This window comes from Aspergillus flavus, chromosome 5 (genome assembly GCF_009017415.1).
Source record: "Aspergillus flavus chromosome 5, complete sequence".
In the NCBI taxonomy this organism is placed as follows: domain Eukaryota; kingdom Fungi; phylum Ascomycota; class Eurotiomycetes; order Eurotiales; family Aspergillaceae; genus Aspergillus; species Aspergillus flavus.
Window position 1 is genome coordinate 2,661,559 of NC_092408.1, and position 11,210 is coordinate 2,672,768.

The window sequence follows — 11,210 nt, forward strand, 5'->3', positions numbered from 1 at the left end:
AGGAACATCCCACGAAATCAGTTCCATATCGTCGTACTGGATACTATCGCCATTATGCCCTGTGATGTTACCATGTTTGAGATTGATTTCGAATGCATAGCATTTTAGAGAAATAGGAAGTTAGTTAATACTCACCATCATGGAAGATGTCTTCTGACAACTCATTCAGAATAGTGGTCTTTCCGGCACCCTCTAGGCCAAGTACTTGTCAAAGAATAGGAACAGAGTATTGTAGTCTACTTGAAAAGAGTCTTCTATGTAAGTGCATATATTTTTGTTGTGTTTCTTACCCCGCCTCAGGCTTGCTTGCTGCGGGGATGTCGGATTTATCAAGCTGCGCTAGCCTGTTATGGGTGATACGAGTAGATCATATATCATTTTGACCGTTTTGTAGATTTAGGCTGCCGCAAAGGCTCATAATTACATCAAGGCAACCAAGGTGAGTGCTATAAGAAGGACTAACACCCACAGTTTTGTTGATTCCATTTCTAAAGTGCAATCTTATGACCCACTGAGGCGCAAATGACTACTCCAGACTATTCTTTCTTCCCCAAGTGGGATCCTGTTCCCGATGAATGGTTTGAAGCTCCAATTCGCCCTTATGACGGCAAAAGTGAAGAGCACAAACAGATGCTTACCGAAGAACTTGCTATCCTCAAGGCATTTTATCATGGTGTAATGACTGCTGAGGAAGCTGCGTACGCGATAACTCGACCAATCTCAACCTCGTCAATACCGGTCCTCAACACCTACTCGGATGAATGTATTGCTCTCTTTATGCTCTGGAGACAAATTGTGAATGCTTGCGAAGAGTGGCCGGCTTCTCGCATCCCTGACCTCGTCGCACTTCTAAGTGCGATATCCAAAATTCCCGATCACATTCACCGTGGTGAAGCCACGGATGACGAAGATGAGGGGCCCTTGGGATGGGATATCCTCCCTTATTTTGCTGCGGAGTGGAGAGATGCTCATTGGAGGATACCGATGAATATTCTTCAGGATTATCCGGACACGGCGGCAAGACTCCGCGAACGGGGACTATATATCAGAGCTCAAGAGGTTGAGTCACAACTTGTTGCAGCTGGCATATGGGATTTATGGAGAGCGATAAATTACGTGATATGGACGCTGGAGATGAAACCCAATCACGATTATCACGCAGAAGAGAGGACTGGGGTACACCATCACCCCCTAGCATTTTATTCCCTCGAACTTGACTTTCAAGTGCCGGCGGTTGCTTGTTGGATTAAGCATAATGGGCAAAGAATGCATCAATGTATCGCCAGAGACGGGCTGAAGGGTAATCCAGATCTCCCGACCGTGCGTATGCATTTTGGCGAGCCTATCGAACGTTGGGCATTCTGGAAGAAACGATTGCTTGAGCTCGCGAACGACCCTGATGATTTTACAAGAAGAGGAGCACAACTAGCTATAGGATACATGGATGAGGCCACAGGATCTCTGACGGAGAAGTAAACGCCTTTGACATTCTTTTACGCCCTTCTGCATTAGATAGCCAATGCTTATAGGTCTCTTTAGTACGAAATAAAGATTGTCTGTAACTAATAGATCATATGGGACGCACTTCAAGATAAGTGCTATAGACCCTGTTCTCAGTTGGCCTAGCTCAAGTGGATAGCTCCATCTCCTTGTCAATAACTCTCACTCCAACTGCAGCAATCATGCCCATGAACCACGACTCATTAACTCCTGGGGGCAAACGTTCTTTTGCAGTAGGGAGCAAAGTACATTTATGTTCAAGTAGGCTTTCTTTCCGATCATAGTGCTTTTCGAATTCAGCACCCTTGACCTATTCAGCAAGACGAACCATGTCATCGATGGAAAGAGAATCACCCATCAGATGATAGCGCTTCTCCCATTGTGACAGGTCTAGTACTGCAGCAACGAAGCGACCAATATCGCTAGTATGGATCATCGCCACAGCACCCTCGCCGTCACCTGGGATCGCGGCAAAGTTGTTTTCGAGGTCGATCCAGACCGGCACGGAGAGCGTCAAGGGCGTTGGAACTCGTGGGGACGTCACATAGTCCATGGACATGCCGTTGGAAAAGAGGGTATACTCCAGTGTGCTTTGATCGAGGCGTTGCGACACTCTCATTACTATACATGATCCAGTCATAAGCCTTAAGGTTTTTCCAGTACTTTTCCATCTCTGCTGTCTCCCAGAATCGCCGTAAGCAAAGTATCACGCAGTCACCACCTCCCCGAGCTCCTTCTCCTTCGCCGCAAGCTGCGCTGCCTCGTCTGCAGTGAGCTCCATCAACGGATTGTCCTCGCCCGATTGAATATTGCGATAGTACGCCCGGATGATACTGTCGGCATCATCGATCGCAATCGGGCGGATATCGGCTAGAGCCTTGATCTTGGCCGTGCACTCCTTGTATTGCTTGTCGGTCATGCTGATGTTTAGTTGCTGCGCCCGGGATCGGATGGCGTTCCAACCGGTCAGCCGCGAGGCAAAATGCACATAGCGGGTCATGCCAAAATCTGCGGGGTTGATGATTTCGTAGGTACTTGGGTCGTTGAGGATGGCTTTGGCATGGATACCTGGGATCAAGGTTAGTAAGTTGTTGTCTGGGAACTTGAGCAGGTGGAGTACGTACCAGCCTTGTGCGTGAACGCGCAAAAGCCCGTGATATAGTTGTTGAACGGGATATTAATCTCCACAGCCTCGGCAACAAGATCCTCTATGTCTTTAATCTTATCGAGGCGATACTTTGACTTCACATACTCTGGATGCGTGGCAACCATCCGCGCCATCAGCCCTCCAAGTGGGGTGATACCATTCCGCTCACCGATCCCCAGTACCGAAGTGTCGATATGTGTTGCACCTGCTTCCAGAGCGCAATATGCATTTGCGATTGCACATCCAGCGTCGTCGTGGAAATGGGTCTCGATATCGCAGCTGACTACACCGCGAAGGACGCGGATGAGCTCATACACCTGTCGTGGGGAGGCACAGCCGATTGTATCGGCAACACCGACTCGGTTCACGCCGACTTGGTCAACGGCAGAGTAGATTGAGAGGAGGTCCACCAGGTCCGAGCGGAAGGAGTCTTCTGTTGAAAAGCGGACTTCAATGCCTTGCGACTTGACGAAGTTGATTACTTCAATGGCGGTCTTCTTGATATACTCAATGTCCTTGCCATGGGAGTGCTGGCGCATAAGAGACGATGTTCCGATCATTACATCGCTGATTCTCACTTAGCCATGAAAGTAGCCGTGGGACAATAGGAACTTACACGCCATCAACGCCGGTGGCCACCGCGATGCGCGCATCGTCCATATGGCACCGAATATGGGTCAGAATCTTAGCCTTAAGGCCTAGCTTGCAGATGGCCTCGCAGTCAAGCCTCGACTGCTCTGAGGCGCACGGGTTTGTGAGCTCAATGTAATCAACCCCAAACTCATCTAGTGCCCTGGCAATCTCGATCTTCTTCTGCGTGTCGAAGAAGGCATTGGCAAATTGCTCGCCCTCACGCAGGGTACTCTCGATAATCTTGAACCGCGAGACATTGCTCAAAAAATCGCTAACCCCATTGCCGTGGCCGTAGGGATTGCGGCTCGTCAGATCTGTACTTGTCTCACTGGCGCTCGGCATTGTGCTGGTCTCGTCTGGGATGATCGTGGGGTAGTGTAGAGATGAGGACTGAGGGAGGGTTTTTCTCGCTTTTTAAACACATTATTCTTGCCTATTTCAATGAGTCATTCACAATTGACTCATGAAATCTTGATCGACACGGGGAAAAACTGGGGATGTGCTTCAAAGTTCCGATATATCGGACATTTTCCGTCGCGTATATCGGGATTTTTCCGGGCTTTCGGACATCCACCATCACACTAGATAATGTCATCTCCGTAAATATAGGATCCGATATATAGACCCTTCAAGCCCTGGAACGATTGTTTCAACTGGTAGGAGATTACTAGTATATTCGAGGCGCTATTTGACTTTCAACTCGTTACCCGTTATATACATCCACCATGTCTTTAAGTTCAACAATAGCCAAGCGTCTTGAAGGCAAGACAATCGTGATAACCGGTGCCTCATCCGGAATTGGGAAGAGCATTGCGAAAGAATTCGCCCGGACGTCACCAGGCAACCTAAAGCTGATTCTCACCGCACGCCGGATCAACAACCTTCGCGAGGTCGCCGCCGAGATCTACCAGGAGGCTGGCGACGGGGTCAAAGTACTCCCCGTCCAACTAGATGTTAGTAAACCGGAGGAGATTGAGCAATTCGTCCCCTCATTACCAGACGAATTCAAGGATGTCGATATACTGGTTAATAATGCGTGCGTTTTCATAATCCATGACCACTTACATGTCTGCCTGGCCTACGCTAACTGATTGTATATACAGTGGCCTGGTCAAAGGCATGGCTCAAGCGCCCGATATCAAGCCGGGGGATATGGCCGTAATGTTCGACACGAATGTCACTGGCCTGATCAACATGACACAGACCATTCTGCCCATCTTCAAGACCAGACCTGATGGTGGGCGAGGGGATATCATCAACATTGGCAGTATCGCCGGCCGTGATCCATACCAGGGTGGGAGTATCTACTGCGCGACTAAAGCAGCCGTTCGCTCGTTCACAGACGCCCTGCGTAAGGAACTTATTGCCACACGCATCCGTGTTATTGAGATTGACCCGGGTCAGGTGGAGACGGTAGGCCCTACCCATAAAATTTGTGGCGATTGGACATCCGGGGGTTGATTTGGGTGATAGGAGTTCTCTCTTGTGAGATTCGATGGTGATAAGGCGAAGGCGGATGCTGTTTACAAGTAAGTTGCCACTATATGGGGTGTGTAGTATAAGCTGATGGCTCGCAGGGGAGTTGAGCCTCTAACCGGCGATGATATCGCTGAGATCGTGGTATTTGCTGCTGGGCGGCGTGAGAATGTTGTTATTGCTGACACCCTAGTCTTTCCCAATCACCAGGTAAGCTTCTGACCAGGGTCGATACCATTCATTGGAACTAATACAAGGGGATCTCCAGGCTGGCGCAGGAATTATGCATCGCAAGGTGTGAGTATTCTGGTGGGCGCAGTCTGAGTACGTCACCAGCAATCGTGAACTTCGGAATAAATAACTTGCAGTGACCACCCATCTTTCTTTACTGTGGCTTGGGCATATATGTTCCTGGGAGATCCATCAACGAGAGCACGACCAATCTCTGTTGGTCTTGTGCTAAAAATTCCTACACAGTAGAAGAACAATAAACGGACATGTGCTTTGCAAGTTTGAGAAGATGCGGCGCTAACGCTCCCTGGTGTACCACTCATGCTTCTATTTCGATGTTTATCTTAGTTACGAACTTTTTTTCCTTTTCTTTTTCCTTCCTTTTCAGAGATGAAGATAGATTGGCTGTTGCGTGGAAACCAGCGTTGGAACAAGAAGCGATATGTTTGAATACCATATAATTTGACAGCATGATGAGATTGTGGTGTCACACAATTGCTAATTGACAACATACATATAAGACTCAGCTGTGGACCCTAGCGTTCATTACCCAGGCGACTCGGCAGAAGCGAGCAGGGTAGTAAAGACTAAAGAGAGGTATCGACAATGCATCGCAGATACCCTACCAGCCAATATCCTCCACGCGGTATTCCTCCGCAACAATTGTACCAAGCAGGGTCTTCGGATCTCCCTCGGTAGCAGCACGAACGATATTCATAGCACCCTGGCTTGCATCCTTGACACCATGACCGCCCGTGAAATTCGTCCGACAATATCCTGGTGACGTGGAAACGACCAGGATATTCTCCTTCTCCAAGGTTACACCCTCCACGGCCGTAAGCATATTCAGAGCTGCCTTACTACTCCGATACACGGGCAGAGGCGTACGCCGTGCACCGTACTCGGATGTCGGAGAGTAAGCGACACTCATCTGAGCCAAGCCTGTGGTCACATTAACAATACGGCGGTCATGATACTTAGAAGCCCTCAGGAGCGGCAGAAAAGTGTCGACAATAACAGCGACGCCGAAGACATTGGTCTCGAAGACGGCGCGGAAGTTGTCACGAAGACTCAAGTTGGGATCTTGGGGTTTAGAAATGGCAGCATTGTTGATCAAGATGTCGAGACTCCCGAACTGGTCAGAGACAGACTTCGCCGCTGCGGTAATGGAGGTATCGTCATTAGCATCGATGACCAAGGGTGTCAATGTTGAACTGTCGATCGTGGGATCCGATGCCAGTTGTTGGATCGCGGATTCTGCCTTTGATTTGGTTCGCGCGCCAAGCAGAATATGATATTTGCCTGTTTTGGCGAGTTGCTCTGCTGTGGAATAGCCAAGGCCTTGGTTGGCACCGGTGATGAGGACTAATGTTTGGGGCATTATCTTGGGTGTGTCTGCTATCCTAGATCCGCAATCCGATGTGTGTTGTCTTGCAACGGCTACATATCGGCTTCTTTCAGACCTGAGTATTTAAATGCATAAGGATTATAAATCAAGAATACTAGCATGCGTAACGCTCCCCGGATTTAACGGCGAACCCTCTACCAAATTCCGCTTTATGTCCTTGTTCGGTCTCTAAGAATGAAAAATGGCCCCAAATAGCTAGTTCCATATGCACTAAGCTGAAGATTATTGGTCCAGACCTAGGATGTATATTTGCCTACATCGGACTTTAGAGTCACAAATTACTTCCGTCACTATCTGGGTATAAAATGATCGTGCAGTTGAAACTCTAGGTTCGAGGCCTTCTGGATGAAATAGGGCTAAGTAAATCACGAGTGCTCCAGTCTTGTAAGCTTTCTCCTGTGCTTTGTACTCCCAAAGTACGGCTCGTCAACCTATCCTGACGGCCTTCAGGCGGCAGTTACCGTCTGCCCGAGATCCATGGGCCACTTTCTTTAATACCTCTCCCATGTGAATAAAAGAGAAATCTAACATTTTGAATGCATCGCTATCTAAGATCTATGGAAAGACGAGTCGGTCTGACGAAACGCCAGGACATCCCGTGGAAATAGAACAGCTGACCGGCCAATGCGCGCCAGTCAGACTCACTCTCCCCAGACCCGACTCTCTAATATCTAATGTCTTCTATTAGAAGCATGGAAAAACCGAAACAGTTCCTGGACTGGGGTAAAGTCGAAGGAGATTATGACTGCTAGGCTGCAGGACGCGCAGACTTGAATCCCCGGGCCCATGATGGAAAGATTATCCACTTCCTTGGTGGTCAGCCATCAAAAGACATTTTGGCTGCGACTCATCCCTCAGCCATGGCGATCTCTTAAGATCTAAGTGTACTTCGTGTACTGGAAAAATAGGATCGTTCTCCAAGTCCTCCAGCAGCCTCTCAAGATGGGATAGCCGACGAAGGCGTCTTTGATAACACCGATAACTGTAACTTTGGTGAGATCGATGACAGCGATATATTGGATGAAATGACTGCAGGGTCCATATGTGCTGAGTGCAGTGGAAGGCGGACGACAACACATCTAGTGATGACGGTACGAGTCGAAAAATTGCTATCGGTAGCGATGATGATGACGATACTTCCAACTCGGTGATAAGGGCTAAATATAACGGACAGCGATGGAGCGCGACGAATGCTCGGATTGATCCACACGGGGATCGAGTTCAACACTCTCCACTCTAGCTTCGATGGATGTCGGTCGGCAGAGTACTTGCTTCTGCTTTTCTTGCTTTTTATTGTTCGCTTTTGGTTTACCGGCATAACGTGGACATTGCTATCATATGCCGAGATTTCACAGGCGTCTTTGTCCCATGTTGCTTTCCTCAACATCACTTAGCTTATGCTCGAATTTATTTCTTAATAAAGAGACATCTCCATGAGTCATTGAAAGGTGTTCTATCGCTGGTTCTGGATGAACTGTATTTGATTTGACAAGTGACAGGTAGAGCCTTACTCGAAACTACTTCTCCGTGGAATCAGCACCATTCGTTTGGGCCTCCTGCGCCTTGGCACCCGGGTAACGAGTGCCCTTGCTCTTGACCTTCTTCTGCTTCTTTTCCACAACGGGAGGCGGGTAGGCCTTCAAAGTAATCTCCTGCCATTCTGGAGAGGCTTGGTAGGCGGCTTGGATAGGAGCCATAAGGTCGATAAGACCCTGCGCTACAGCAGGCTTAAGCAGTTGTGGCGTTAACTATAAAGTATTTAGGTTAGTTTCCTCTGAGGCACAGAATGACACGGAAAGACAAACGTACGATATCGTTCTTATAATCTTCCTCAAGTTGCTTGATATCGGTGTAGATCAATGGCTCCTCATCCCTTCGCTCGACTCGGAACTCCTTCTTACCCTTGAGGTCGGCAGCGGGTAGGAGAACATATTCCACGAGTGCGATGACTCCGTTATCTTCGACGACCTTAGGGGCTGCCTCCGCTTTGCGAATCTTCTTCGAGATGCTCTCGGCTGGGTCTAGCAGATCAATCTTGCTATCTGTTTCAGAATTAGCATCAATAGCGACCTTTAGCGAACTTTGGTGGGCTAAAATGAGAATTACCTTCAACACTAGAACTCATCTTGGCGCCCTTCAATCCGCTGATCATAGGGTTGATCAGATGTGCGCGCTAGATAAGGATTCGTTAGCTTTAAGAGATTTTCGCCAATAGTAATGGCAGACATACCTTCCGGTAACCGATCTTAGGCAGCCATTCCGTGGCAGCGGTAAAGAGCTTTCTCTGGTCCATACCTCCCAGCTGAACATCAACCTTCAGGTGCTCTTCGTCAAGGACCTGAAGCACCGGGTACAGAAGACCACTCAAAGGAGCATTCTCGGTCTGTTTGACAACCTCTGCGCCAGCCTTTTTAGCATCTCCCTCAGAGATCAAACTAGACAAGCGATACACATCCATGACATATTCGGGGCTTTTTTGGTAGGAGCTGCCAAGAACAAACTCAAGCTTATCGGTAGGCACGCCGACAGACTCGAGAATTGCCGTAATGATCTTTCTATAGTACTGAGCACGGTTCTCCACAAGCTCAAGCGGGGCCTTCAGGTTGTCAAGGAAGGCATGGACATCGGCGAGCAGGACGACGACGTCGCATTGTGCACGGAGCAATTGGGCGATTTTGAGCGCAGCGAGGAAATATCCGACATGTGGTCTTCCTGTCGTTGCCGTACCTAATACGAAACACAGGTTAGCTAGTGCATGACTGTGTATGTAACGTGACTCTTACCCCAATAGATTCTAGGATTTCTCTTTTCGATTAAGATGTTTTCGATAATCTCGGGGTTCAAGATCTCGGCGAGATTCTCGCTGATGAGATTAAACCGTGCTTGTGCTTCCGAGTCCATCGCGACGAGTCAAAGCCAGAAATGAGACTTGTAGGGAGATGCGCAGGAAAAGGGAAAGGCGGCGCTGGCGCTGGTGGGATGGTTTTCTTTAGGTGGGGGAAAACCGTCGGATAAACATTTGTTCCGTTGGCATTTTGAGTCAGACAGATTTAATAGGCGGTCAGGGGTGGCAGATAGCCATCTTGGTTAAAGAGTCGTCTACGATTGTCAGACAAGTCTACTAGATTCAAGGTTTAACACATTGGATTCCGACAAGAGTTTAACTGAGAGCACTTTTTGTAGGCAAAGTTTAATATGCGCCAAAATGCCAACCCATGAGAGATGTGGGCAGAACTACGACTCAATACAAACGGGGTACCATATCGTAAAGCTGTCTGTCATAGGCTCGACAACACAGTATATAGCCACAGTCATCGAGTTAAGTGAAACCATTCCAAACAGAGTTTAAAATGGTGACCGCGGCCGCTCCAAATCCCTCGGGCTATTATTATTCACGGGACTCCCGAGATCCCGATAAGGTGCAATCGGTGACGCCTCCATGGTTGTCATGGTGTTCCGATCACCAATATGGAACTTCTTTGAAGCGAGAATGTCCGTTCTACGCAGTATAAGCTTCTCGCACTGTACAAGAAGAGATAAGAAAACTTACACCATAACCAGCGGAAACAAGCATTCCATCGTATACGCAAACCGATCAAATTGACCTGCCACCGTCGTGGCTGTTTGCGATGTGACTTGCAACGAATATGTGACTGCGCGGGTGATACCGATCACGCAGAGGCTAGCGACGCGCATCTCAGTGGTGCGGAGCATATGCCGGAAGACTAGTCTCGTGCAGGAAAGTTTAGGAGAGGCACGGTATGCCTTGTGCAGGAGGCGAATGAGAAAGAAAGAGCTGCACGTTTCGACCAATGCGATAGAAGCGAAGTAGCCGACGTGCAGGTAGTCGATTCGGTGTTGTAATGGGCCGGTGGAATGCGAGGACACGCCTTCTTGAGTGATTTCGAGGACTCTGCTGGCGAGTATAGTCATTCGGATGGCGCCAATGGCAACCATGAAAAACCAGAAAAGGGAAAGGAAGATTATCCGGGTCGAGTCACGGAGAGTGTGTAGTAGTATTTGGTAACTGTAAAATGAAAGGCCGGCTTCTTGGACCTAATGTCTGGTTAGTAAGGCATCCGGTTGCCAGAGTTGACCGAGTGATGGGCTCACCAGCCAGAGAATATCAGCAATGGCACTGGCGGCTGCTCGGTCCCCCGTAGGATATGATGTGTAGAAGGAAAAGTAACAGAGTCCGTTGGCCACGGCACCAGCTGCGGAAACGATGATGGGGATGAAGCTCAAGGGACTGGGCCGTGTGATGAGCATGGCCCAGATACTCAGGAGTGTTGTGAACAGACCAATGCTGCTTAGAATCGACCAGCTTAACTCATAATAGCTGGCGGCCTCTGCAGAGGTACCAGATGAGGGGTGGGTATCCATTGCTTTGCTTGTACTCTGCCAGACGAATTCTTTAACGGCAACAGACTGCTAAAGCCCTCCCTCCCCCTCGGCATTCCGATGAAGCAGGCTCACGAGTGTAATTAATTTCCTCTGACATAAAATAAGAAGCTGGGGGCTTCCAGGTAATTATATTTTTCGTATTCTTCAGAAAATATTGCTAAAGAGGACCTGCGTTGGACACCAACGGCGTGCGGTTCATCCCCCGCATTATCCACACTTCATGAATAGGGCGTCCGCGATAATCTGGGGAAAAACTGGGGTCGATCCATACTATACGGATGAAATGCCGCGTCCCAATATTAGCCTTAGCCACGGATAATTTACTCTCAAGAGGGATAGCGGCCGTGCTTTGACGAGAATTTCTTCCGTCAATCTCGTCCGTTTCTTACCCGCTAGCCCGGTTGATCGAAC

The 11,210-nt window shown here is 48.7% G+C and overlaps 7 protein-coding genes across 7 annotated transcripts; 2 read left to right on the forward strand and 5 right to left on the reverse strand.

The window, feature by feature from the left end:
• Positions 1–349: 349 nt before the first annotated feature.
• Positions 350–1,476, forward strand: F9C07_8656 (uncharacterized protein; the record flags this gene model as incomplete). The annotated part of the gene is made up of 2 exons (XM_041286445.2): positions 350–362; positions 536–1,476. 2 exons carry the CDS (start codon positions 350–352, stop codon positions 1,474–1,476), a joined length of 954 nt encoding a protein of 317 aa, XP_041147869.2.
• A 334-nt stretch (positions 1,477–1,810) lies between these two features.
• On the reverse strand, positions 1,811–2,119 carry F9C07_8657 (uncharacterized protein; the record flags this gene model as incomplete). The annotated part of the gene is made up of 1 exon (XM_071511807.1): positions 1,811–2,119. The coding sequence occupies one exon, from the start codon at positions 2,117–2,119 to the stop codon at positions 1,811–1,813; it is 309 nt and encodes a 102-aa protein (XP_071364491.1).
• Positions 2,120–2,206: 87 nt separating this feature from the next.
• Positions 2,207–3,622, reverse strand: F9C07_8658 (HMGL-like-domain-containing protein; the record flags this gene model as incomplete). Its single annotated transcript, XM_041293060.2, has 3 exons — positions 2,207–2,568; positions 2,625–3,214; positions 3,264–3,622. 3 exons carry the CDS (start codon positions 3,620–3,622, stop codon positions 2,207–2,209), a joined length of 1,311 nt encoding a protein of 436 aa, XP_041147870.2.
• A 383-nt stretch (positions 3,623–4,005) lies between these two features.
• On the forward strand, positions 4,006–5,057 carry F9C07_2234366 (uncharacterized protein; the record flags this gene model as incomplete). The annotated part of the gene is made up of 5 exons (XM_041293052.1): positions 4,006–4,316; positions 4,384–4,693; positions 4,754–4,809; positions 4,858–4,966; positions 5,025–5,057. The coding sequence occupies 5 exons, from the start codon at positions 4,006–4,008 to the stop codon at positions 5,055–5,057; spliced, it is 819 nt and encodes a 272-aa protein (XP_041147871.1).
• Positions 5,058–5,609: 552 nt separating this feature from the next.
• Positions 5,610–6,368, reverse strand: F9C07_8660 (putative short-chain dehydrogenase; the record flags this gene model as incomplete). The annotated part of the gene is made up of 1 exon (XM_041286449.1): positions 5,610–6,368. The coding sequence occupies one exon, from the start codon at positions 6,366–6,368 to the stop codon at positions 5,610–5,612; it is 759 nt and encodes a 252-aa protein (XP_041147872.1).
• Positions 6,369–7,912: 1,544 nt separating this feature from the next.
• Positions 7,913–9,296, reverse strand: F9C07_8661 (uncharacterized protein; the record flags this gene model as incomplete). Its single annotated transcript, XM_041293061.1, has 5 exons — positions 7,913–8,143; positions 8,205–8,437; positions 8,502–8,568; positions 8,626–9,122; positions 9,179–9,296. 5 exons carry the CDS (start codon positions 9,294–9,296, stop codon positions 7,913–7,915), a joined length of 1,146 nt encoding a protein of 381 aa, XP_041147873.1.
• A 144-nt stretch (positions 9,297–9,440) lies between these two features.
• Positions 9,441–11,176, reverse strand: F9C07_2285046 (uncharacterized protein). The gene is made up of 3 exons (XM_041293062.2): positions 10,509–11,176; positions 9,957–10,451; positions 9,441–9,887 (listed from the first exon to the last, which is right to left on the reverse strand). The coding sequence occupies exons 1-3, from the start codon at positions 10,776–10,778 to the stop codon at positions 9,741–9,743; spliced, it is 912 nt and encodes a 303-aa protein (XP_041147874.2). The 5' UTR covers positions 10,779–11,176; the 3' UTR covers positions 9,441–9,740.
• Between the last annotated feature and the right edge of the window lie 34 nt (positions 11,177–11,210).

Bases quoted from the DNA above. Each gene is read 5' to 3' on its own strand.
- F9C07_2285046 (XM_041293062.2), bottom strand. From the start codon at position 10,778: ATGGATACCCACCCCTCATCTGGTACCTCTGCAGAGGCCGCCAGCTAT. The intron at 10,452-10,508 runs GTGAGCCCATCA...ACCAGACATTAG, and splicing joins TTGCTGATATTCTCTGGCTG to GTCCAAGAAGCCGGCCTTTC. The intron at 9,888-9,956 runs CTGGTTATGGTG...CGTAGAACGGAC, and splicing joins CGATGGAATGCTTGTTTCCG to ATTCTCGCTTCAAAGAAGTT.